At 31.8% G+C, this 25,078-nt stretch overlaps 1 protein-coding gene across 2 annotated transcripts in view; it reads left to right on the forward strand.

Moving 5' to 3' along the window:
- LOC118197059 (DNA damage-binding protein 2-like) overlaps positions 1-25,078 on the forward strand; it is a 60,092-nt gene that overhangs the window by 21,182 nt on the left and 13,832 nt on the right. For both annotated transcript variants that reach the window (XM_085821874.1, XM_035368535.2), the window contains exons 5-8: positions 3,533-3,725; positions 10,655-10,797; positions 21,451-21,603; positions 23,826-23,871. In XM_085821874.1, coding sequence (XP_085678000.1) covers positions 3,533-3,725; positions 10,655-10,797; positions 21,451-21,603; positions 23,826-23,871 — 535 coding nt within the window. The remainder of the gene's footprint in view (positions 1-3,532; positions 3,726-10,654; positions 10,798-21,450; positions 21,604-23,825; positions 23,872-25,078) is intronic.

Below are 25,078 nucleotides of genomic sequence, written 5' to 3' on the forward strand. Positions count from 1 at the left end.
GCGTAAGCTGCTACGCATGCACATAATACGTTTGTAGCTACGCAGAAAGTTTGTAGCTTTGAGGTCCAGATTATAGATCATTCCGGATTATGGACATCCCGATTAAAGTCTTTGTTTCGTAATAAGAGCTCTGATGAGCTGCAAGAGATCTTTATTTCTGACAAGTTGTCTTTGATTCGGTGATAAATCAACAAGACAGGACAGATGAATATTAAAACTAGCTTAGGTTTTAAAATATAGTTATTAAATAATAAATTTTTAAATTTCTATAATAAAATACATCATTGCTTTACCACCTGACTAATATAAGTGTTTAAAATAATTTACTATCATTTAAACGTGACATCATTTGTATTTTTCAATAATAAGGGAAATATTTTATGTTTTAACAAATTTATTATCAATATTCACTCATTTCTGTCATTTTTCGTGCCAAAAATGGTAAAATAACAGATGTCTTATAGAATACGATGCACATGTGCTCATGTAAAATTGCTAAGCATGCGTGCTGGAAGGTTAAAGAGGTCTGTTGCAATGCAGCTGACACTCTGCAGCGTACCATGTGTAATCAAAATTTTCCCATTGGGCAAATTAAATGGAGACAGTCAAGATAAATCATATAAGCAAATCATGTTCATCATTTGGCAAGGATTTACTGTACTGAGTTATTTAGCCATGCTACTTAGTGATCTCTGAATTATAGAGCTGAAGAGATGTTAACATTTTGTAAACTCCAAATCACGCATGTCAAATTTGGCACCTCAAGTAAGCTAAGTTATCAGTGCCCACGAAGAAAAAAAAGCATTTTCATGCATAATGGTGTATTTAAAAGGTGAATAAATACATAAAATATTACTTAACACTGTAGTTCTTTAAAAATTAAAGGAGTATAAGAAAATTCGATTAGCAGATGAGTACTTATGATTTCTCTTCCAACACCTGCATCTTTTTCCTGCAACTAGCTTTTGAATGTCTGAAGACATGTTTCTAGCACCAGTAATTTTCAAACCAAAGCATAGATGAATATCTTTTAAATTGGATATCGCTGGAGACTTATTCCTTTTCATAAGTATCAAAAGTTGCGGATACTGATAAGTACTTCCAAATATAGAAATCCTAATATGAGGCAAATTTATACTTTCCTGGGACCTGTGCTGGCAAGACTTTGTAAAATTTGGGAATAGCCACTTCACTGAAGTTCTGCTTTAATGTTGACTTGAACTGAATTTCTATTAATTCTGCCTGTAAATAGGGCTGACTCTTTCTCAGAGCTGGTTGAAAAAAGAGCGGGAAATCAGGGAGAGCTCATTTTCTAAAGATCTGATATTGTAAAACCTTTCTTTGAACTCAGCCTTCAAATGCTGAAGCATCTCAGCACACGCTTTGTACGAAACAGGCTCCCTTTTGTTATTTTTCGATAACCCTAGCTGTTAGTTATGTTTTTGAAGTGAGTGGAGGACCACAGAAAAAGAAGTCAACCATATGCAGCCTGCAAGCTGCATATGGTTATATGTATATTTGCATTGATATGCCTGTTGTAAATGGATAAAATTATCAAAAAATAATTTTGCATAGTTCAATTCAAATGTTTTCCTCAAAGAAGAATTGAGATGCAAATTAAAATGTTATGTGTATTTGATTGCATCAGTAAAGAGAGAAGTATGTATTATAGTTAGGGTTGTAATTTTGTTTCTGGAAGAAAAGACAAAATTTGTACACATTTGCAGGTTAAATTATAAAATTTCATGGCATAGAATTTACACTAGTGATTTCATGGGAAATTTTCAGCTTATGATTTGCATTAAATTTAAATCAGATTATTTTAAAATTCAAAGTTTTATTAGATTAATTGCACTACATATGCTTAATATAAATTATCTAATTTTGTTCATTGATTTCCTTAGTGCTCAGTTTGTGCTTTGCTTTCTTAGTATATTTTCAGGACTTTACTTTTAGGTCTGGCTAGTGTTTTCAGTCTTACATTTATTTTGCTATGTTGAAGAGTTTTATTTTCAAACATTTTGCTAGAGTTTTTATTTTTTCTTCGTACTGCATTTTTTTCGTTTTTTCTATTTTGAATGTGTTTTGTTTAATTTTGACTATGTACTATTTTTCTTTCTATCCTGAGGTTGGGCTGTTTGTGTACAATTTAATTTGGTTTTTCCTTAATTAAAAATTGTTTTGAATATTAAGGATTTCTCTGAATTATGCATCAGTTGGCTCTTTTGAGTCCTTTGCCATAGTCAAATAAACCAATAAACCAGCATCAGTTGCTTCAGAAATAGGCCAGTTTTTTTTTTTTTTTTTTTAAACATTCTTTGTGACACCAACCCTGATGAATATTTTAATCAGATTTATTTCGAATTCAAAGTTTTTTTAAAGGTGAGCCTGGGAGACGTAAAATCATGTAATGTGTAATTTTTAAAAAGTTTTTTGATTGATCACATTTTTGTAATTTTTGGTGCAGTGTGGTTTTCATTGTTTTGATTGCATTTCCTTTTTGTTCTGTTTTTCTATTGGAGTATATTTACCTATACTGCTCTCGGTACCAATATTTTAACTTTAACACAAAGTTATGCTTTCAGTTGTAATTTTATTTTTAATCTTACCACAATGTTATCTAATTTTTTTAAATTCCATTTTTAGCAATTTTATACAATGTTTGTTTTACACTATTATGAATGAATTTCATTTTGTTTATACTTTGCTGTATTCGAATATGAGTTTTGAACTTTTTAAAATTATTACCCCCAATTATCAGCAGTTTTCAGTGCATACTTAGCTTCTAATTTATTACAACGCCTTGTTTTCTACTTTTATTATGCATGTATATTAATTCTTTGCAATAGATATAACTTAAAATTCTTTTATTTTGATCCAAATGTTTATTTTTATGCTTTCTGGGGATAGCATAGTATCTAATATATCGTTCTAAGTAAAATAATTACTGAACTTTCCTTAAGTACTACTTCTTTTATATAACTTTTTTTTTTGATTGGAAATGCTTTGCTAAGATTATGAAGTGCCAGAAATTTTTAAAACACTTGCTCTAATATAGCAGTCTGAGCTTTGTAATCAAATTGTATATAATAAATAAGTGAATAAATATTTTAACTAGTTTGTCATATATAGTAAATAACGTTTTATGTAATAATATATAAAATCAACATTTTAACAATTTAACTCCCAGAATTGTAGATATGTTTTACAAATGGGTCTTATTTTAATATATAATCACTTTCTAAAAATGCTATTTAAACAGTAGGATAATGTATCATAGGCAATTCTATTTTTTAAAGGAAAGTGTGATATATTATATTATATTGAATTTCTATGTTGGGAATTGTACTTTATCTGTGCTAGACCAAAAATATTAATTTTCTGTTGATATCTTAAATTAATTAGCATAAAATAATAATTTTGATGTCTTTTTTGTCATTATTTTTCAGAAAGTCCTTGGAAAGGCTGATCTGGTAATAGTGTTTTACATTATTATAATCATCAATCAATTTTAAAATAATTTTCATTTTAGATTTGGCGTTCAAAAGATTATATGCATCATGGAAGTATTACTCATGTTGAATTTAATACCAGAGATGAAAATGTGTTTGCAACTGCTTCTGATGACAAATTTGTTAAATTGTGGGATATGCGTATGGTTGCGAATATTGGAACCAAGTTAAAACCTGTTCATGTATTTCCTCATTTGGAACCTGTAAATTCTGGTGTGTATGCTTACTAAATGAACTATGCACAACTTTGAAAATCATAAGTATTATTAACTATCAAAAGTATTATTTATTTGATCAAAATCAGCAAGTCTTTCTATTAAATATTATTTAATTGATTACAAATTTCTGATAATATGAAAATTGTTTAATTTTTTAAGAGTTTTTGCACATTATTTTCACAGACACTATAATATTATGTTTCTGTATAAATGTGTGCATATCAGTTAGTTAAATTACCAGTAATTCTTCCTGTCACATTAAAAGCTACTCAAATTATTATTTGTGGAATATTTAAAAAAAATATTTTAATGTGTTCCCCCTTTTCCATTTTTTTTAAAAATTAAATTAGATGACTGCTAGATTGATATACAAGTACGTAATAAAAACCAAAAAATCATGGAAGTACAGTTGATATGCTATATACATAACTGATATACTGAATTAGAGGTGTGCAACCTTAAGGCCAGTTTACATCTGTCAAAGCTGCTCGTAGCGAGCCGCTCATCCGGGCGTTTCGAACCGAGTGAACAGACCTGTACTCTGATAGATTGTTTACACCAATCAGAGTGGACTGACAACTTGCCTCTGTTTGTTTACGAAATGGATACCGACATCGCAGCTGCAGGAAAGAATATGCATTGAACATACATAGATGTTCTTAGGCTGCAGTGCTTGAAGTCTGTGAAGCAGTTTCAAATGAATTAATTTCTGCTCTTGGGAGGAAAAAAAAAAAAAAAGAAGAAGAAGAAGAAAAAATGGGTACGTCATTGGGTAGTTTGCCGCGATGAATTAGGAGTATCAAATGAACTATTAAGTGAATTTCGGACGAGAATGTCCAAAGTTACAAAAACGTTATTGCATATCAGATACAAGAATTTAAAAGAAACTCAGTTTGAGAGAAGTTATTTAGTCAACTGTGGTTACTGAAAGTCAAATTAACAAAGTTTTTCTACTATATACAACTGTTTATTTACACCTAATTAATCATTTACAAAATAATGTAAAAGTAATAATGTGTTTTATTATTTATTAATAGAAAGAATATATTTATTCATCCAGAATCCACAGAATCAGTAGCTCTCTGTGCATGAATTAATTATGCAGAGTTCTGACTGGAACTGTGTTATTTCTAGAGAAGAATGCAAAATTAACACATGGAATATTTATTCAAAGCTACCATTAACACGACAGAAGTAAACTGTATGATATCTACCTAATTATTCAGAAAATCTTAAATAAATAAGAAGTAGCAAAAAACTTGGGAGCATTACATATATTACCACAGGTAAAAGAATATATATATTATGACATAATTCCAAGAGAAAGATATTTATCGCAAATTGTTACTTTTGGATCCTACTGAAATTGTGTTTCTGGACAACACACAAAGTGATATCAACAAAATTAATAATGGGTAAATATAGTAATTATACTTTACTTTTAAAATGCTAAAACGGATAGTTTAAGGAAATTAGAATTCATCTAGCATAATTTGTATAAACCTTAATACACCTTCAGTACTTGCACTCACACATCCAAGCTGAACATGTTTCACATCCAAGTTGAATTGTAATGAATTATAGCCCAGAATGTTTTTATACAAAGCAAGAAATTTAAATATCCCCAATAAAACAGATCTACATATCTTTTTCATAATTTTTTTTTTAATTTTTATAGTTTATCATATATTTATTGCATCTCTCATGTAGGGATGCTTGTAGAAAAATGAATATAAGCTCACATAATTATAGAAGTAAAACACTTCATAAGATGCGTATGCATTAAAAATGCCATGGTTTGGCTATTGCTTAATCTTGGATTATAGAACTCACTGTCACGACGTCCCCGCGAACGCTGCTCGGAGTAACTGCCCGGAGAGATTTTTCAACAGGTTCAAAGTAGAAACGGAAGCGCTGACTCATCTCCCCTACGTTTGTACTCCGTCGAAGTGAGCGTTTACATTGTCAAAGTAATCGTAAGGAGCGACTCGCTCAGAGCCGCTCTGACAGGTGTAAACTGTCAGAGCAGCTCGGATCACATCCAAACCTGACCTTTAATCACATCCAAACCTGACATCCATTTCAGAGTAGTGGTTCATTCATTACAGTTGTATGTCATGAGCTATTTGAATGTTTTATAATAATTGATTTCAGAGCAGCATGAACTAATTTTTGTCAGGTCATGTAGTAGGAGAGTTAATCTGAAACTGAATTTTCCAGGTTTAAGTAGTTTATATTGTATTGATGGCATTTCTACAAGTCTAAATGAGTAAATGTGTGCACCACTTGCAAGTGATGTGGTGAAAGTAGCTCATAAGTTTGTTGTGAAATGTAATGACTTAAATGGGCTGCACTGCATGAAATCTTGGATTGTCTGTTACTATTTATCATCCACTGAATTTAGTATCTAAAGTCTCTGTTGTTTTGCATACTACTTATGGAATGCAATAAGTGGAATGGCCCAAAAGCCTTTAGAGTTAAGTGGCATGATCATGTGAATCAAGTTTCCAGTTATTTCTTGTTGATACACAGGGTAGAGTAGAGAAGATCATATGAAGCCATGAAACTCTTCTCTGTGAGGCTTTCTTCAAGCTGAAGTGACTGGTGCAGTGAAAGCATGTTTATATGGCTTGCATTGGGCTTTTCGGTGTATATTGAAGCTGTATATAGCCGTATGATGGGTGATAGGCAAAAAAAAAAAAAAAGCTTAGGAGATCACATATGCATCTTCATGAATCATGCTGAGTATTTCAACAATATCATGCAGTATGTCGCCAGTCTTTAGTTCTCAGAAATTTTGCATCACTGTCCAGTATATACAGTCAAAAGTCTTTAATCCAGACTCGTCGGGACTTCGGCGATTCCGCATTATCTGTTTTTCTGGATTATAGATCATTAGTTTAAATCCGGTAAGATGGCATGCAGAAATTATAAAATTAAAAATATGAAACCATAATTTATGAAATAAAGAGCAATTATAATCTAAAGGGTATCAAAATTTACAAAAAATTTTATTTGTAAATATTTATTTGTTTACTTTATTAAACATTTCTTTCAACGCGCGCATGCGTAAAGCATACATTATGCATAGTCGAAATTAGAACATTGCAACTAGAAAACTATATGATGTGTATTCGTGATATTTATAATGACGAGGAATTTGATTTAAATCATATTAAAGGACTACATCGAGATAAAATACTACATTTAGTAAGGAATTATAAACCGAATAAAATAAAAACATCTGCTCTGAAGATAAGGATAGTGCTGACAGATCAACTTCCAGTTCATGGTGAGCCACGACGCCCCCCCCCCCTGCAGAGCAGCGTGACATTGATAAACAGATTTTGGAATGGTTAGAGAATCGAAGGATATGCCTTTATCCAATTTTGCAGCAATTCCACTTTTTGTTTGATGGACATCGAAACATTCTTTCGCTTTGTAAATCCTTTGGTAGTTCCAGTCTCGGAAATTCTTTTTGACATAATCGAAAGTTCAAGCTTACTTTTATAAAATTGCTCTAACAGTCTGCAAAAAATAATAAGCCGGATTCAATTAGAAGATTAACGAACAACACAATCTGCAACATTAACTGAAATAGATAATTAGATAATTTTAGCTTAGCTCATACCATCTGTTATACATTAAACGCGCATGCATAAACGTATTATGCACATGCGTAAAGGTATTATGTGCATGCATTAACGCATTATGCATTGACTCGTGCAGAAATTTTGTAGCTTTGAGGTCCACATTATAGATCATTCCGGATTATGGATGTCCAAATTAAAGACTTTTGACTGTATGAGTTATGATTTATACTTCAAAATTTATGGATAACTTTACCTGTTTGACAGAATAACCTTTAATTGATTTCTGTCTTCAAAGTGTGTTTTTAACCTGAGAGCAGATAGAGGATTTATCTGTTACAGTAGAATTCCAGAAATCTGCAAAGCTTGGGACCAGAAGTTGTGCGGATTTTAGGATTTTGCGAATTTTAGGAGAGAAAAGATAAAGCATAATATTCGGACTAAAAGCGCAAAATGAATAAGGCGTATTAGATACAATTAAATAAATTATTATATACATTATTGCAATAACTTATTATATGCATTAAATTATTTTTACATATATAAATTGATTATATAAATCATTGTATTATATGTACACAATATCGAGGTTTGCTGATTTTGCTTCATGCAAAGATTTCCGGTGTTAGAATCACTGTTGCTGTAAAATTTCAACAGCTTTTCTTTATTTTTCTGTATATCATACACAATCGTGTTGCAATTCCATAGCATTCTGCTATAAATCGAGGAGTAGCACCTGCTTCCATCTTTTGCAGAATTTGCACTTTTTGCGTTACCGTCAATGCAACGTGTTTACATTTTTCAACGTTGCAAGCCATAAAATCATGAGTGAGTTTCTTATCTTTCATTGTATTAAAAAGGGCTGAAATTTAAAATATTCTTAATTTATCCAAAAAATATCCAGATAAAAAAAAAGGCAGCACTAAACAATCTCGTGAAAGGAAATAATATTTTATGTCAATAATTTGGTATTTTCGTTTTGACTTATTATTATTTTGTAATTATGACGTCATTATTCAGTAAGTATTTTTTCTTCAATATTTCGTACTCAATGTTGCGGTTTCTGGAACCTATAAACTTAATGTTTATAATTTGAGAGGCAACGCGGATTTCAGGTCGGCCAATTTTTGGTATTTGACTGTATTATATACTTATCTAGTGATTTTTGGCCTGTCAGTTTTAACCTTTTCACGACGGGGCACCTTTGTTTAAGACGCTCATGCGGGACGAAAGGGATTCGAAGGCAGTCACCATACATTACGTTGCATCGCTAAGCCTAATTTTATAAAAAAATTCAGAAAAAAAAGTTTCACTTCACAATTTATAGCATCGTAATTTTTCGTATCATTTTAGATTATTATTTGAGCTCTTATATATGTTAAAATTAGCACTTAATAACATTCTTTTCTTTATTTTACATGAAAATATACTTAAAAAATTGCTTATCTTGTAAAATAATTTTCGGAAGCGCTATTCAAATTATTCCAAAGTTTTAATTGATAAAATCCATCAATAAAGTTTTAAATTAATAAAACAACACAATAAAGACTATTTACAGTAAGTAGTAACAAAATGTAAAATGAAGACTGCGGTAAATCTCGAAGCACGGAGAAGTATCACTTTCTAACATTTTAGAAAATGAATCATCACTCTCATCTGTGTTAATAAATGGTTCATTGACCATACGAGGGTATTCTTCTTCTAATAAATAGAGCCTTTTCGCCATAATAGACTGGAGGTGAGTCTTTCCGAAATAAAAAGAGAAGAACGGGAAATATATCTGAAGGGCAATGCAAAACATAACAGTACTTCACATACTAATCCTAAAAGCCTGTACATAGTAAAGGAAAAAACAGAATAAAAAAAGGAATTGGATATAAATCAGACACGCGAATGTTTTCACTAGCACGCAGCAATTTAAAGAGCTCACCTCTGTTTACACTTTCCCTCCCCCCTTGCAAGAGCTAATGAGTAATATACCAAAGTCAAGCAGAATATATCAAACTCAAGATCAGGAACTTAAAACTGTGTTCATTTCAAAAGTAAGGGACATAGGATGCCATCTAGTGGCCTTCAGAAAAACGTTCCAGCTTAATAATGCGTATATGCAACACTTGTCCTCTGAATGCAACCTCTAGCGATGGGTGGATGGGACGCCTGGCTGTAAGAGACGTTCTTAGGGAAAGTGTATATGGGACGTCCATCCTGAAAGGGTTAAATAACAGGAGTCTGTGTAGGCTAGGTATTGGTTTCTGTAGTCAATTAAAAGTAAAGTAAAATAAAACTTATAATTTTTTAAATCATAATTACTTCATTTGTTAATAAAATCAAAAATCGAGAATCAGTCAAAAATTTGGAAATTTTGTAATACAAAACGAAAAAGTTTTTTTTAATCAGCTACTTTTTAAAATTTAATTGTGGAACTTTGTTTTTGAGGAGATAATCATTATCACATTTAGAAGCATATTTTAATCAAGGATGTGCATTTAACATAATAGCAAATGTAAATAATTGCCTTTTTAAATTCTGAGTTATGAAAATGTTATGCAAATTTTCCCCTTGAGAATGGTAGAAAATTACTTTTTCGGGGGGGGGGTGGAATAATGCGTTTCATCTATTTGACCTTTTGTACTGCTTAACTTTGTTGAAAAAAATTTTAATATGAAAAAGTTATACCTAGGAATGTTGATAGTAATTTCATCAAAAAAAAAAAAAAAATCGTGAGGAAAAAAATTGTATGAGATAAAGTAAAATAAATATTTAAATTAGGAATTTCTTAAGTAGAGTTTTGTTATATTTGGCTAGATGCATTTTGTAACTATGATTCGCCACTTGTTCTGGTATGTCATATGAAGGACAATGTAACTCAGTATTTTGCATGAAAGTTGGATAGGAAATACCTGAATACTGATGCTTTTAGTTTTTTAATGCTTTTTCATTTTTATGTTAACTGTAAATCAGTGATAAAAGAGAGAACTATTATATATTAAAGTTTATCTGTAATATATCATAAATTAGGATTTCTTTTTCCTTTGTAAGTGCTAGATTATAATTAAAAATTATAATATGATTCAAAATTATAATTATGGCTTAACTCATTAAATGGTTTCAATACTGGATAACATGTACAGTTTATTCTACAATAGATCATGTGTTCTGGTTATAATTTGTAAAATTTATCTTTATGCTTTGCATTTTATAAAATAAATTGTTAATTGTATATATTGAATTACAAGTGATTTCAGTTAATATAATATTTATTAATTACTTAGAATTGATGTATTTCAGAATATAATTTGTAAATTTGATTCATTACTACTATTATGCATTGTAGCTTGCTTCAGTCCATCAAATGGCCTATCACTTTTAACAACTGATCAGCATAGTCAACTTCATATATATTCCGGGCCTTGCTGGCAAGAACATCTTATAATACAGCATCCTCATCGTCAGTATGAACATTTGACTCCTGTAAAAGTAAATAAATTATTATTTTATAGTTATGTAAACTGTCTTAGAATGTTTTTGAGTTGTATTTGAATTCTGTAAAAGTTACTAGTTTGAACAGTGTTCCTGGTTAAGCTGCAGGTCATGTACTGCTTTCCATAAAACAAACCTAGGTAATTTATTTTCTACATACTCAGCCATATACAATATATCTATCTCTCTGTATCTATAATGGGGTTGGACAACTCCTCGATCGGGATATGCTTTTGTCATTCTTCCCAAAAAAGGTAATTTCACATGCACAAACTTGGGCAACTTGATGTAGCAACTTCTTGATGATATGATATTGCAGACATTTAGTCTTTTGTCAGAAATTATTGTACTGTGCAACAATTAAAAAAATTAGAATATTGAATATGCTTATCTAAAAAGGAGTCTAAATTTTTTTTAAAAAAATAGTTTGATATTCTTCTCAGATAAAAAAAAAAATACATAAATTCTAAAATTTTGAAGAATAAAATTGTTTATTTATTTCCGTTATGTTAATTGTTAAAAAATTGCAATATACAGAAAACAAAAATGGGAAAAAGTTTTTTTTGAACTAACTGTTCTGTTTGTTTTCAAGTATTATTAACAGTGAGAGCACTGTCATGAGAAAATAAAGTTCCCATGCTTATGCCTGGTCTGCAATGCCAGGGTGCTAGTGGTTATTTAAAAAAAAATAAATAAATAAAAATAAAAAAATGCTTTTTTATTGTTTTGTTTCAAAATAATAAAAATGCAAGATTGCTGCTTCAAAGAAAATGCATTTAAACATTTACCATGTGATTGATTTTAAGAAAAATAAATTTTAATATATATATATATATATATAGTTTTTTTTTTTTTTTTTTTTTTTTTTTTTTTTTTTTGTAATTGCTGTCATATACTCATCTCTAGAATCCCCCCCCCCCTTTTTTTTTTTTTTTTTTTTATAGAAAGTATAAAATATTGAAGAATTTTCTAGAAAGTAAATTTACGTGAAAAGAGAAAACCTGTAAAGAGAAACCATGACTTGGCTTTAAGCCGATTACACATTTAACTTAAAACTTGTTATAAATGCTGTACAAACGCAGGGTTTTTTTTTTTTTTTTTTTGTTTGTTTGTTTGTTTTGTTTTGTTTGTTTACAACTGTTATAGCAAGCCTTTCTTTCAACTGCTGTAAATTTATAGTTTATCTTAAATATGTGAAAGTATATGTTTGGATTTCATGGCAGTTTTGTATGAGAGCTTCAGCTTTACACAACCAAAGGCAGCCAAAAAAGAAACAAAAGTCTGAATTACAAATCTACAAATATTTGAATATTTATATCAGTTGCCTTTTATATGTGAGTAATCACTTTGAATTACAGAACAGAGAAGCACATGATCTAGAAAGGTATTGTGGTGTAGTGGCTGAAACCGCTATGCAAACCCTGAGTTGTGACATCAGGTTGAAAACAAAACACAGCATAATAAAATTTATTGAATGCTAAAAAAAAAAAAAAAATGGCTACATACAATTCTGCAGAGAAAAACCTATCTATTTCAAAAATCAAATTCTATACATTTTATGTGCGAGAGCAATTCGTGGCTCTCGAGCTTGCATTTTTAACATTGCCAACGATTTAATTATTTTAATAAAGACTATTTTAACAACTATTGAAAACGTGTTTGTAAGTTAAAAAATAATAATTTTCAGCTTATTCTCACGAGACATCCTTGTCCATATTAATCTTCAGTCTCTTCTTCTTTCATGTGACCTTATCACAACTCCTCCCCTCATAAAGAAATTTTTCTTGACTATGGAAGGAAAAATTCTAAATACATTTCACTGCTTTCAAAACACAAGTGGTAACCATTTAAGTGATAATAGAAAAGTCAGTTACATTACCCTGCACTTATTTTTAGATAACATAACCGCACAAATACAACAAAAATAATTTAAACTACTCCTAATGTGTGCCTTATACAAAGCATATTCCTCAAATTTTACACAATGCTAATACTTAAGATTTAATTTAACATTTAATTCTAACAATTTTTTTGAAAATGAAACACACAATGCAAACAATTTTGAATCTACACAAATATAATTCCAAAACTCTACAAAAATCATTTTCACCCACTTTCATTACTTTTTACCTTACTTTGTATCCACTAGTGATATTCAGTCACTAGACTAGGGCATGACTCAAGCCATCTGCATTACCGTGTAATTTGCCTGGCGTATGAACAATGTCAAAGTTGTACTGTTGGAGACACAATGCCCAGCGAGTCAAACGAGAATTTGATCCCATCATTTTGTTTACAAAAGTCAACGGATTATGATCCGTCTGGATGTTGAATTTCTGTCCGTCTAAGTAATGACTTAGTTTCTTCAGTCCATAAATAATGGCCGCTAGTTCTCTTTCAATGGTACTATAAATTCGCTCTGCTTTAGTAAACGTTTTGCTAAGATACAGCATAGGGTGTTTCTCCCCATCTTGAATTTGAGACATTACAATACCCGCACCATATAAGCTGGCATCTGTCTGCACAATAAATTCTTTAGAATAATCTGGTGCAAATAAAACCGGACTTTTTACTAGTTTGTTCTTCAGTTTATTGAAAGCCTCGTCACACTCTTTTGTCCAAATCACTTTTTCTTTTTTGTTTTTCCCCTTCAAAGCGTCTGTCAAAGGTGCCGCAATACTGGCATAGTCTTTTATGTACCTTGCATAGTAGCCCACAGTACCAAGGTAGCTACGTATCTGTGTTTTAGTAGCGAGGATCAGAAAATCTCTGATTGCTTGAATCTTGGCCTCACTAGGCGACCTTTTCCCAGACCCTACTTCATGACCCAGAAATTTCACATGGTCTTGTGCGAATTTGCATTTTGAGAGCTTAACAGTCAATTTAGCCTCCTGAAGGCGACCTAAAACCACATCCAAATCCTTCATATGACTGTCTCAAGTCGGCGAAAAGACTGCGATGTCGTCAATATACAGTAAAACAAAATTGTCCAGCCCTCCTAAAACTTGAGCGATCAATTTACAAAAATAGAAAGGCACATTTAAAAGCCCAAACATCATTTTCTTCGGGATGAAAGATCCAAAAGGTGTCACAAATGCGGCATACCTCCATGCACGCTCTGTGAAGTATCCTTTGGTTAGATCCATGATTGTGATAAATGGAGCTGCGATGACTTTTTCTACCACTTCTTCAATATTGGGAAGAGGGAAAAATTCGGTCATAGTTTTTGAATTTAATTTTCTGTAGTCCATACAAGGACAAGGATCTTTACCTGGGACCTCTACTAAGATCATAGACGAAGCATAATCAGATTGCCCGACTTCTATGACTCCTAACTCAAGCAACCGCCTAATTTCCTCTTTTAGGATGTCGGTTTGTCTTGCCGATATTCGGTAAGGCCTGACTCTAACCGGAGGTTCATTCAACAATTTAATATCCATTTCGACCAAAAACGTACAGCCGGGGTTGGACGAAAACACCGCTCCATACTTCCTTATAACTTCTTGGAATTTTCCTATTTCCTCTGCCAAAGCTCTTTCTTCTAGCTTACTATCTCCAACTATTTTCCAAAAATCTACCTGAGTTGGATCAGCCAAGGGATAAGGAATATCCACTTCTCCCTCAATATCTTCCATGACCTCCATCACAAGATTCACAAACTCGGGGCGCTGATAATAAGGTTTCATCAAATTTACGTGATAAATGCTGTCACTGCTACGCTTAACCCGGAATCTCTACCGTATAATTGGTTTCGGAAATCACACTAGTTACTTTACCTGGCGCTATCCAGTTCAGAGCCATTTTGTGTGGTTTAGATGTGGCTAAAACAAGCACGAGATCTCCGACCTTAAACCTTCTCGTAACAGCACAGCATTGCGATCATACCAGAGTTTCCTTTTACTCTGACACTTTTTCATCTTCTCTACAGCCAGCTCCTGACACTTCTTTAATCTGTTTATTAAGTCTAGAACATACTCGCCCACAGTGGGGTCTGAACTTTCTTTCTCTAGCCAGTTTTCATACACAATCGTTTGAGGCATTCTCAATTTTTTTCCATGTACTAACTCGCAGGGACTAAAACCTGTGCTCTCATGGCTAACAGTTCTGAGGGCGAACAAAGCACATGGCAAACATTCTTCCCAGTCCTTCCCGCTTTCCAAGCACAAAGCCTTCAATACCCTTTTCAAGGTGGAATGCAACCTTTCAATATAATTGCTTTGAGGGTGACACACAGAAGAATGATACACCTTAATTCTGAACTTGCTAAAAAACTCAGATGTAAGTTCACTGGTAAATGATCTACCCAAATCACACTGAATTTCCTTAGGGTAACCTGATCTAGAAAAGATTTGTATCAAGGCTTGAATCACACATTTAGAGTTTAAATTCTCTACAGGAATGGGATCTGGATATTTGGAAGCAACACAAATAGACGTAATTAAGTATTTATTTTCATGCGAACTAGGGATCAGAGGTCCTACTGCATCAGTATTTAATCTGCTAAACATTTCTGATATAACAGGCACAATCTTCATAGGGGCTTTCTTTTTATCCTTATTGTGACCTACACGCTGACAAATATCGCACATCCTCACAAATTTCTCAATTTCCTGGTAGCAATTAGGCCAGAAATAGTGTGTCAAAACTCTATCCTTGGGTTTTTGTTACCCCTAAATGACCAGAGATTTCCTCGTGGCATAACTTCAAGATCCCTTTCCTAAAAACGAGAGGCACACACAGCTGACACTTATCTTCCCCTTTTTTAGAACCTGCCACTCTGAATAGTCTTTCCTTGACTATTATAAACTCTTTTTCATTTTCACTTTCCCCTTTCTTCCACAGGGTCGCTAAACTAGCACAAGTTTTTTGTGCTTCCAAGAATTCTGCTGGCGAAACATCTGCAAGGATAGACCTTTCTTCTAAACTGATGTCTGCAATTTTAATTGCCTCCTCTGTATTACTGGTTAACTTCCTTTCTTCCGAATGCTCATTATTGACGGCTCTTTCATTTTCTATCTCTTTCTTTTCTTCCGATCTGGAATCTTAAGTCTTTTGCACTCGCTCTCTCTAAACTCCTGCACGCATGCGCCTGACTACTGACTACGAGTCTCCACAGCATTCAAGAGAATCGGTCGTTCTCAAATTTCCTCAATCAACTGTGCAGTTTCATTTCCTAAAACTCTACCAGAGTAACCGCCGCCTTTGTGGTGACCACACCAAAATCACCTTCAATGGTGACTTTTGCCAAAGGTAAACATTTACACTCTGTGTCCAAAGGCTGTTTCACCCATACAGTTTTCCCTAATAAGTCACTAGTATTAATCCAAGTACTATTACACAGATCTATACCAGCTCCAGTATCTCTCAGATATTCTCTCTCTATCCCATTAATTACTGCTTTCTTGAAATACGGCTCAAAACATTTTCCTAAACTCTCCGTTCCTAGATTATTCACCAGATTAGCTTTATTCTTTTCCAGCGAAGGACAGTTAGGTCGGATATGTCCGTCCTTTCCACATTGGTAACACCTTATTTTCCGCTGTTTCTCGAAACCTGCTTCATTGAAAACTTGCTTTTTTTTTTAGGAGCCTCCACTTTGTATGCTCCTCTGATTTCCACTACTTTTCTGATTATAATTACAGTTAGAATTTACATACTGCTCTCTATCTTTCTCAAATGGTTTCTTTAACCCCGCTCTCTGTTCTAACTTCCTCGTATCTCTTCGCAAAGCCTCATACTTGTCGCATTTCTCTGCTAAAATGGAAGCTGTTTTAAGTTCTTCCCAATTGTCTAAGTAGTGCTCTCTTATTTCTAGAGGGACTTGCCGCTTAATTTGCTCAGTGAGCATAAGTTCCTTAAGACTTTCAAAATCTTGAACTTCTACTGAATCCAACCAATTCTCTAAATACACTCTCAATTCATACACTAAATCCACCCATAGCATTCCGTTTTTTCGAGAATGTTCTTCAAATTTTGTTTTTAGTGCCCAAGAACTAAGCTTGAATTTCTGCATGAGTAATTTCTTAACATGCTGATAATCATCTCCTTTATCTGCTGGTTCTTTCACTATTAACTGGGCTACATCGTAAGGTAATAAAGGAATTAATTGCGAGACCCAATCAATCTCATTAACGTTGTCTTTTTGAGCTTGTTTCTCAAATAGCATAAAGAATAATGAAATATCTATATTACTTGGTTCAAAACGCGGTACTAGATCTTTCAAATTAACCTTTTTTTCTCTAGATTGTTCAACTTTCAAAACCGTGGAAGCTAGGCTATTAGTCTGAACCACATTCATCAGTTTTAACCTTTCCAATTAAAAAACTCGCTCCCGTTCCGCTCTCTCTTGTTCCCGTTCTGCTCTCTCTTGTTCACGTTCCCATTCTGCTCTCTCTTGTTCACATTCCCGTTCTGCTCTCTTTTGTTCACGTTCCCGCTCTGCTCTCTCTTGCTCGGCTATTTCTTCTGCTTTTCTCTGCTCAGCCGCAGCCCAAATTCTTGCCGCGTATTCTTTCGCAGCTTCTTCTTCATAGTCCTCGGCATTTAGAATACCCTGCCTAATTTCTCTTACTCTATTTGTCTGAGATACATTTGTTTCAAACTCCTCCGCTAACTCCAATAGCACAGCTTTAGTAAATTTCCTCATAAACTCACCCATTATGGAAAATCAAAGAAAAATAACCTACCCCTAAATACAATAACACTAAAACAACAACAGGTCTATCTCTCCAAAACTGAATAATTCTCTAACAATTCTGAACACAAATTGCCTTACAACACTTAATGATAATACCTATGCCTACAAACAAAGCGTATATAAAAAAAATGCTAATTAAGAGGCAAACTTTTCGTGCTCTATATCCAAAATAAGCCTAGTCTCGAATAACTGGCATAACCTCTCCAAAATCACAAAAATGGTACTCACCAATTTTGCGGCACTAGATCACGCTTCCTCCGGCGTTCCCTTCTGACACATTGTCACTTGTCACTGAAGAGGCTTCACCACGCGAACTGTCCTTGCACGCAAAATTAGATCGTTTTTGAAGAGAAGAAAGTCTTGACTGTTCACAGGCGAAAAAGTCTGTTCCTAAATTTACTCTCAGGAACAATCCCTAAATTAAAAAATCCCAATTAAAAGCTGCCACCAACTTTTAATATTTACTGCTGAGGTGTAGTGGCCGAAACCAATATGCAAACCCTGGGTTGTGACATCAGGTTGAAAACAAAACACAGCATAATAAAATTTATTGAATATTAAAAAAAAAATGGCTAAATACAATTCTGCAGAGAAAAACCTATCTATTTCAAAAATCAAATTCTATACATTTTATGTGCGAGAGCAATTCGTGGCTCTCGAGCTTGCGTTTTTAACATTGCCAACGATTTAATTATTTTAATAAAGACTATTTTAACAACTTTTGAAAACGAGTTTGTAAGTTAAAAAATAATAATTTTCAGCTTATTCTCACGCGACATCCTTGTCCATATTAATCTTCAGTCTCTTCTTTCATGTGACCTTATCACAGTATGTTTAGAATCTGTAAACTGTATCCAGTCTATAATTTGAACTCTTCATAAATTGAATTGCTGATCTCTTTTATTTAAATGTACAGTATGCCTTAAAATTGCATAGTACAGTATAAAGTCTTTAGTCCGGACTCGTCAGGACTTCGGCGATTCCGGATTAGGTTTTTTTCCGCATTATAGATCATCAATTTAAATCTGGTAAGATGTCATGCAGAAATTATAAAATTAATACTAAATAAAATTAAAACTATGAAACTGTAATTTATGAAATAAAGAGCAATTATGATCTAAAGAGTATCAAAATTTACAAAAAAAAAAAAAAAAAAAAAAAAAAAAAGCTCAATATTTATTTGATTACTTTATTAAACATTTCTTTCAATGTAAGTTGTTTAAGTTGCTACATTTTGTGTGCTAATACTTTCTCTTTAATTCTAGAAACAGACATAATGTCTTGTTCAGTTCCACTTTTCAAGTCCTGTAATTGCTGTGTCGAGAATACCGACTAACTTGTGAATCGAAATTTTTCCGTTTTCAATAACCTATCTGTTACTTTCTTCACTATCGGAAGCAGTACATCGAAACATGCTTTCGCTTTGTAGATCCTTTGGCAGCTCCAGAAACGGAAACTCTTTGACATAATCGAAAGTTAAATCTTACTTTTTATAAAATTGCGCTAACAGTCTGCAAAAAATAATAAGACGGATCCAGTTAGAAGATTAAGGAACAATGCAATCTGCAACATTAGCTGAAATAGATAATTAGATAATTGTAGCCTAGCTTATACCGTCTGTTATACATTAAACGCGCATGCGTAAACGTATTATGCACATGCGTAAGCGCATATACGCATGCGCAGAAAGTTTGTAGCTTTGAGGTCCGGATTATAGATAATTCCGGATTAAGGACGTCCGGATTAAAGACTTTGTACTGTAATTCATTCTCTTAGAATAGTGATGAAATTCTAGACAAATATTTCCATAAGTAAGATCTTAAAATATGTTGAATTGCAACAGAGAATATATTTTCTCTAAGTGTACTAACAATTACATTAATTTGAACTTAATGGAAATTTTAATATAAATAGAATTAAAATTTAAGCTGTTGCATATAACACCGAAGTTGTTAATACTCATGAATCTGTGCGATTTATAGCACAGCTATGGAATTAAATTATTTATTTATGATGAGAGTACTAAAGTCTGGACCAATTCAAACTGCATTTTCCTCTTAGAAGCACCTTATAAACTGTCTTTTCAGAAGGCTGCTTTGCTGGATACTTATCATAAACCTGCAGCCCGGTGATAATTCCGTTTGATTCTTTTTATGCTTACAAAGAAATTGCTTTCTGTTTTGACTCAAAAGGCTTGGACATTTTGCATTGTCTCTGAATTAGATGAAATTGAATATAAATACATCCAGAAAACTAATGCTCTCCAGAATTTATGGAAAAACTCAATAACAAGGTAAATAAGCAAATCAAAGTATTAATTTGATTACAGCAATAATGGCCATTAATAGATAACATAGAGAAAATACTGCTTCCATTATATGAGTTTTCAAGAAATATAGTTATAAACTTGCAATATCATCACTGTTATTCATCCTGAAACTGATAACAGACACACACACACACACACAAAAAAAAAAAAAAAAAAAGAAAGAAAGAAAGAAAAGAAAGTCTCGTATGAGAATTAAGACTGATGCATAAAACTAGCCTGAAAATAAAAAATGCCATTGAAACCATCGCCAGCCCCTGTTGCAGTAAAGAGTTCACATACCATTCAGATTTCTGCTGATGAAATGGCCCTCAAAATTCTAGTTTTAATTGCTAAATGTAAATAAGTTTATTTACTTATTTATTTATATATTTAAATTAACACATGCCAGTTAATATCCAAAATGATTAACTTCAAAATCCAAAATATTCAATTAAAATTAATACTTAATATACACTTGAGATTATGTGTACAAGTAATGCTGACAATTTTGTTAACAGTGAAACGAGTATAAAAATGTTTTAGAATGTTGAAATTAAAGTTTTATTTCAACATACAGATATAACATTTCACTTTATTTATGAATATATTGTTTCGATGTTTTGTAGAATTTTTTATGTTTACCTTGAAGGTTAGTAAACTCAGGGACTATCTTGGGTTAAAAAAAAGGCTATGGGTACGTACGTCACTGGACAGAACTTACCTTTTCTGCAAGATCAGAGGTGAAGATTTTAAAGCAATGAAGTAAATATGGATTAATAATATGAACATAGTTGCTATAAGTAATAAAATTAATTCTTTAGTATTCGTTAAAAAATTACAGCTTCTGGCATATTTGCCTTTTAGAAAAATTTCGCTGTAAACACAGGGTATTTTTAAAAACAAAAAAATTATATTAAAGTTATATCATTTAAAATCATATTTAGGTTAAAGTTCCTAATGAGCACTCTTAATAGTTCATGATATTTAGAATAAATAAATTATTTCTTGCATCATGTTGTTATGACAAATAGTTACTCAAATTTTTCAAATTCCAGAAACTTTTAAAATTGTAAAAATTTAATTGATCCAAAATAAATATGGTTGTATGTAAAACTTTAAAAAATCCAATAAAAATTATGCTCATTTTCAACTATTAATATATTGTGGGAATTGCACATGTAAGGAATTTAAAAAATAAAAAAAGAAGAACTGAGCAAAGAGTGATATATCGCTTGATTTGGAATAACTCGGGAATAAAAAAGACTGTCCGGGTTTTTATTATAGTGACTCGAGAGCAGCCAGGAGAGTGCATAAAAGGGAAAATAAAGTAATGATTATGACCATGATAAGGTTTTGATATGTATAAACAAGCTTTTAGATGGATAGTTATAGCCACAGTGGAGTGTTGATGTATGTGAACTAGGCGTTAAATTACATGAACAAAGTCCCAAGCTAATGGTATCATAGATTTACAAAGTGTTTAATATACTATCTGAAAGAACGTGTGACTGTGCATTAATGACAGTTTCACACGACCATTTTCACATTATCTGTGGATAGTCACGCATCAGGTATTCAGTATCTACAAACTGATATCTTATTTAGAACCATATTTTTTTAAATAGAAAAGCTTTTATTTTTATAGGCAGCGTGGCATCCCATTGAAGATATAATTATCGTTGGACGATACCCAGATGAGAACTTTTTATCTGCGGATAGAAGAACTATTGATTTTTATGATGGTAATTCTGGTGAACTGTTATATAGGAAGAATTCGCCAACTGAAAATATTATATCAGTAAGTATTTATTATTTTAGTTTTCATTTGATGATATTTTCCTGCTTACAGTTAGTATTTAACTTAATTTAATCAATTTCTCTCTTTATTATTGCAAAACATAATTTTTTAATCTTTAAATTTGACCAGTTATTATTTTCAGTTTTAGGTTTTAAATTTCAGCTTTTATTTTATAAATTTATTGCTTTTATTTTGCTTTGAATGGGTACAGTTTTATATGTTTAACTATTTTAATAATGAAAGAGCTAATAAAAGACAGGAGTTATACCTGCCATTAACCCTTTGACGCGCGTGATATTATTTTTATAATTTTTTTAACTAAAAGCTCTAGTAATTGAATATTATGATCCTTGAGACAAATAATATATGAATTTAAAAAAATCTACTCTTGCCCATTGTTCTGTGGGTGGTGGTCGCACTGTGAAACCACCGTGCGTCTAGGACTTTGAAACTTACCGAGGTAAGTAGAAAAAAAAAACTTACCTTTCTCTGTGCGCGTTTCCAATAAAGACGAAATTTACGAATTTAAAACAAAATGCATGTAAGAATTGCATAATATATAATATATATATATATATTTACATTATTTTACAAAGTAAATCGTCAGAAAAAATTAAAAAATGAACATTTATGTAATTTTTCGATAGCAGTGAAAGTACCTACATAATAAGGACGTTTCGCTACATGGATTAAAAAACTCAGTAAAATAAAGATAAAAAAAAGACTCAGTGTTTTTCTTTTTTATTTAAAAGAACAAATATTTTTTTGTGATACTGTTCAAAGCATGTTTTGTCTTTTTGGTACATGCATAGACCCACATTGCACGTTTCGCACATGTATCTTCTTCTATGATGTTTCTTCCTTGTACACTGATTGGATCTAAATTTCACCGGTACATGTCCAGCATTATTTAGTTTTTTTTCATCTGGCACATGAAATTTATGGTATTTTTATGTTAATGGGGGTGGGCTTGGTCTTTTTGGCTTTGGTACGGATCATTCGTTTCCCATTCATACTTATTTTATTCATATTTCGTCTCAAATTATTCAGAAAATATTTTTAATTTAAATAAAACTTTATGCGATTTCTATTTTTAAGTACTGCAAAGTATATTTACATTAAATTTAAACCACAGGAAATAATTTATAAAATCACAATACTAGCTTGGGGAGCAAGTGTGTTGAGGTCAGAGAAAAGAAAAGGTCTCTGGAAAAGAAAGACCTTTTTACTGGTCAGGTGCATGTATTGTTTAGTAAAATAACTCTCTGATTTCAAAACCCCTTATCTATATCCATGATATCTTCCTGTTATAAATAAACATTCTTATTTGAGAAGGTAAAAATAAACATTCTTATTTGAGAAGCAAGCAAACGCCATTGTGAAGAGCTGTGGTTTCAAGGCGCGACCACCGAGCTTCTAGAGCATTGTAACACAATGCTGTAGTGGTGTGGTGGTCGCACCCTGAAGCCACAAAGCAAATGCCATACATATAATAGAGGATTTTTTTTATATATGCAGTTTAATCATTGCTATTTTTTATTGTTTATGATAGAAATCATGATGTGCGATGAATAACTTTTGAAATTTAAAGTTGTTTATATTAATAAAAGGAAGTTATTTTGTCTCATTGAAAACTAATTTTAAAAGGCATCCAATTTGAAGTACTAAGACCTAAAACGTGTATGATTCTGCAGTCATTTTGTGTTATTTAGAGGTAAAAGATCAGTAATCAATTGATTTTCACTCAAAAATTTCGGAAGGAAGAGAAGAAAAAAAATTTGAAAATTGGTGGTTTCAAGGCTCGACCACCATGCGTCAAAGGGTTAAGTATATTTATATTTTTAATATTGGGAAGACTTCTTCCCCCTTTTTAAATTTAAAAGTGTTTTTCTCTCCTCTTTTTTTGTCTTAATAAATAATATATTCATATTTATTCCTTATGCTTTTTTAGATAATTCATATTTGAAAAACCAAGGAAATTATATTAACATAATTTAATAGATATTTTGTTACCAGTGTTGGAGTTGAGAATCATGATAGTCTTTAAAGTATTGATGAAATTTTCTATCATATTTACTATTAAAAATGTTAGTCTTTTCACGTGATAATTTCCTGTATTGTTTAAGAATGCTTATTTTAAAACTTTTAATTAATAAAATTTGACTACATATTTATGTTGTATGATGTACCTAATATTTATGTATATTTATATTTCTTTTTAGTTGAATGCTTTTAATATAACAGGAGAATGTTTGGCATTAGGATCAAGTTAGTATATAATAGTTTTATTCTTTTAATTAAAGAATTGTTAATTCCAGAATGAAATGTAATCTAATGTAAGAAATTAAACAAAACACAGTTAAAATATTTAAACATTTAAGTGCATTTTCAGTGATATTGGTATTTTAATTTTTATGGTAGTTATAGCTCAGTATAGGGTCCAAAGGAAAATCTATGCACATTTTTTTTTTATTTTGGAATGATTAGTATTTTAGTTGATATGCCTGAATAAAAGTGATTCCAGCTTCCTATGAAAAATTAGTGAAGCTAACATACCTAACTCTACAATAAAGTGAATACAAGAAAGCAAGCAGTTGCAGAGTTATGCAGTACTGTGTAATTAGTGTGAATTAAGATTCAAAATAGTACTAGTGTGGAAGAATTACTAGTTATATCCAGGGCTGTGGAGTCGGTAGGGAAAATGACCGCCTCTGACACCTGGAATTTTAAACACTTCGACTTTGACTCCCTCATATATATATATATATATATATGTAAACATATACACATAGGTTACAGCATATTTTTTAATATAAAAGAAGTAGTAGATGCTACAGAAAAAATGATGGCATAGTAAATTATTTATATTATTTAGCATTTATTATGAAATGGAAAAACTGGCATTAGTTATTTCTAAGAAACAGTATAGCTTCTGCAAGATCTTTGTTGGAGGACCATAGATCTGATTTGATAAACTTCAGAGCTGAGAAGAGTCTTTCCACACTGACTTGAGTAGGAGAAAGAGCTATTACTGTTAGGGTTACTTCTTTCAGGATATATTTTTATAAGTTCTAAAAGAGGTGTCTTGCAAGAGCAATCATATTTCTCTATTTCTTCAAAGACCATGTAGAAATCTTGTTTGAATTTTAAAAAATTTATAACTAAAGGCTCTTGGTTCTTTATTTTCACTAGCTTTGCCTTAGCCTTTTCAATATTATCCAAAAATATTTCTCAAAATCTAATTCATCACTGAAAGAGGATCATAGAGACTCAGTTGCAATATCTGCAATTTGACTTCCTGATTTGAATATTCCAATTGTTCTGAAAATAATTTCATTCTTATTGAAAGTTCATAGATAGCTTTCTTTGCCTTCTTAATTAGTTCATCATTCAACAAAATTCAGTGTTTTGGATCTACATATATTGAACCCAGCAGGATCTCATTGTCTAGCAAACTAGTTTCTCTTTTCTTCAT

This window comes from Stegodyphus dumicola, chromosome 8 (genome assembly GCF_044657685.1).
Source record: "Stegodyphus dumicola isolate Sdum_Otavi_A_Nest chromosome 8, ASM4465768v1".
Taxonomy (NCBI): domain Eukaryota; kingdom Metazoa; phylum Arthropoda; class Arachnida; order Araneae; family Eresidae; genus Stegodyphus; species Stegodyphus dumicola.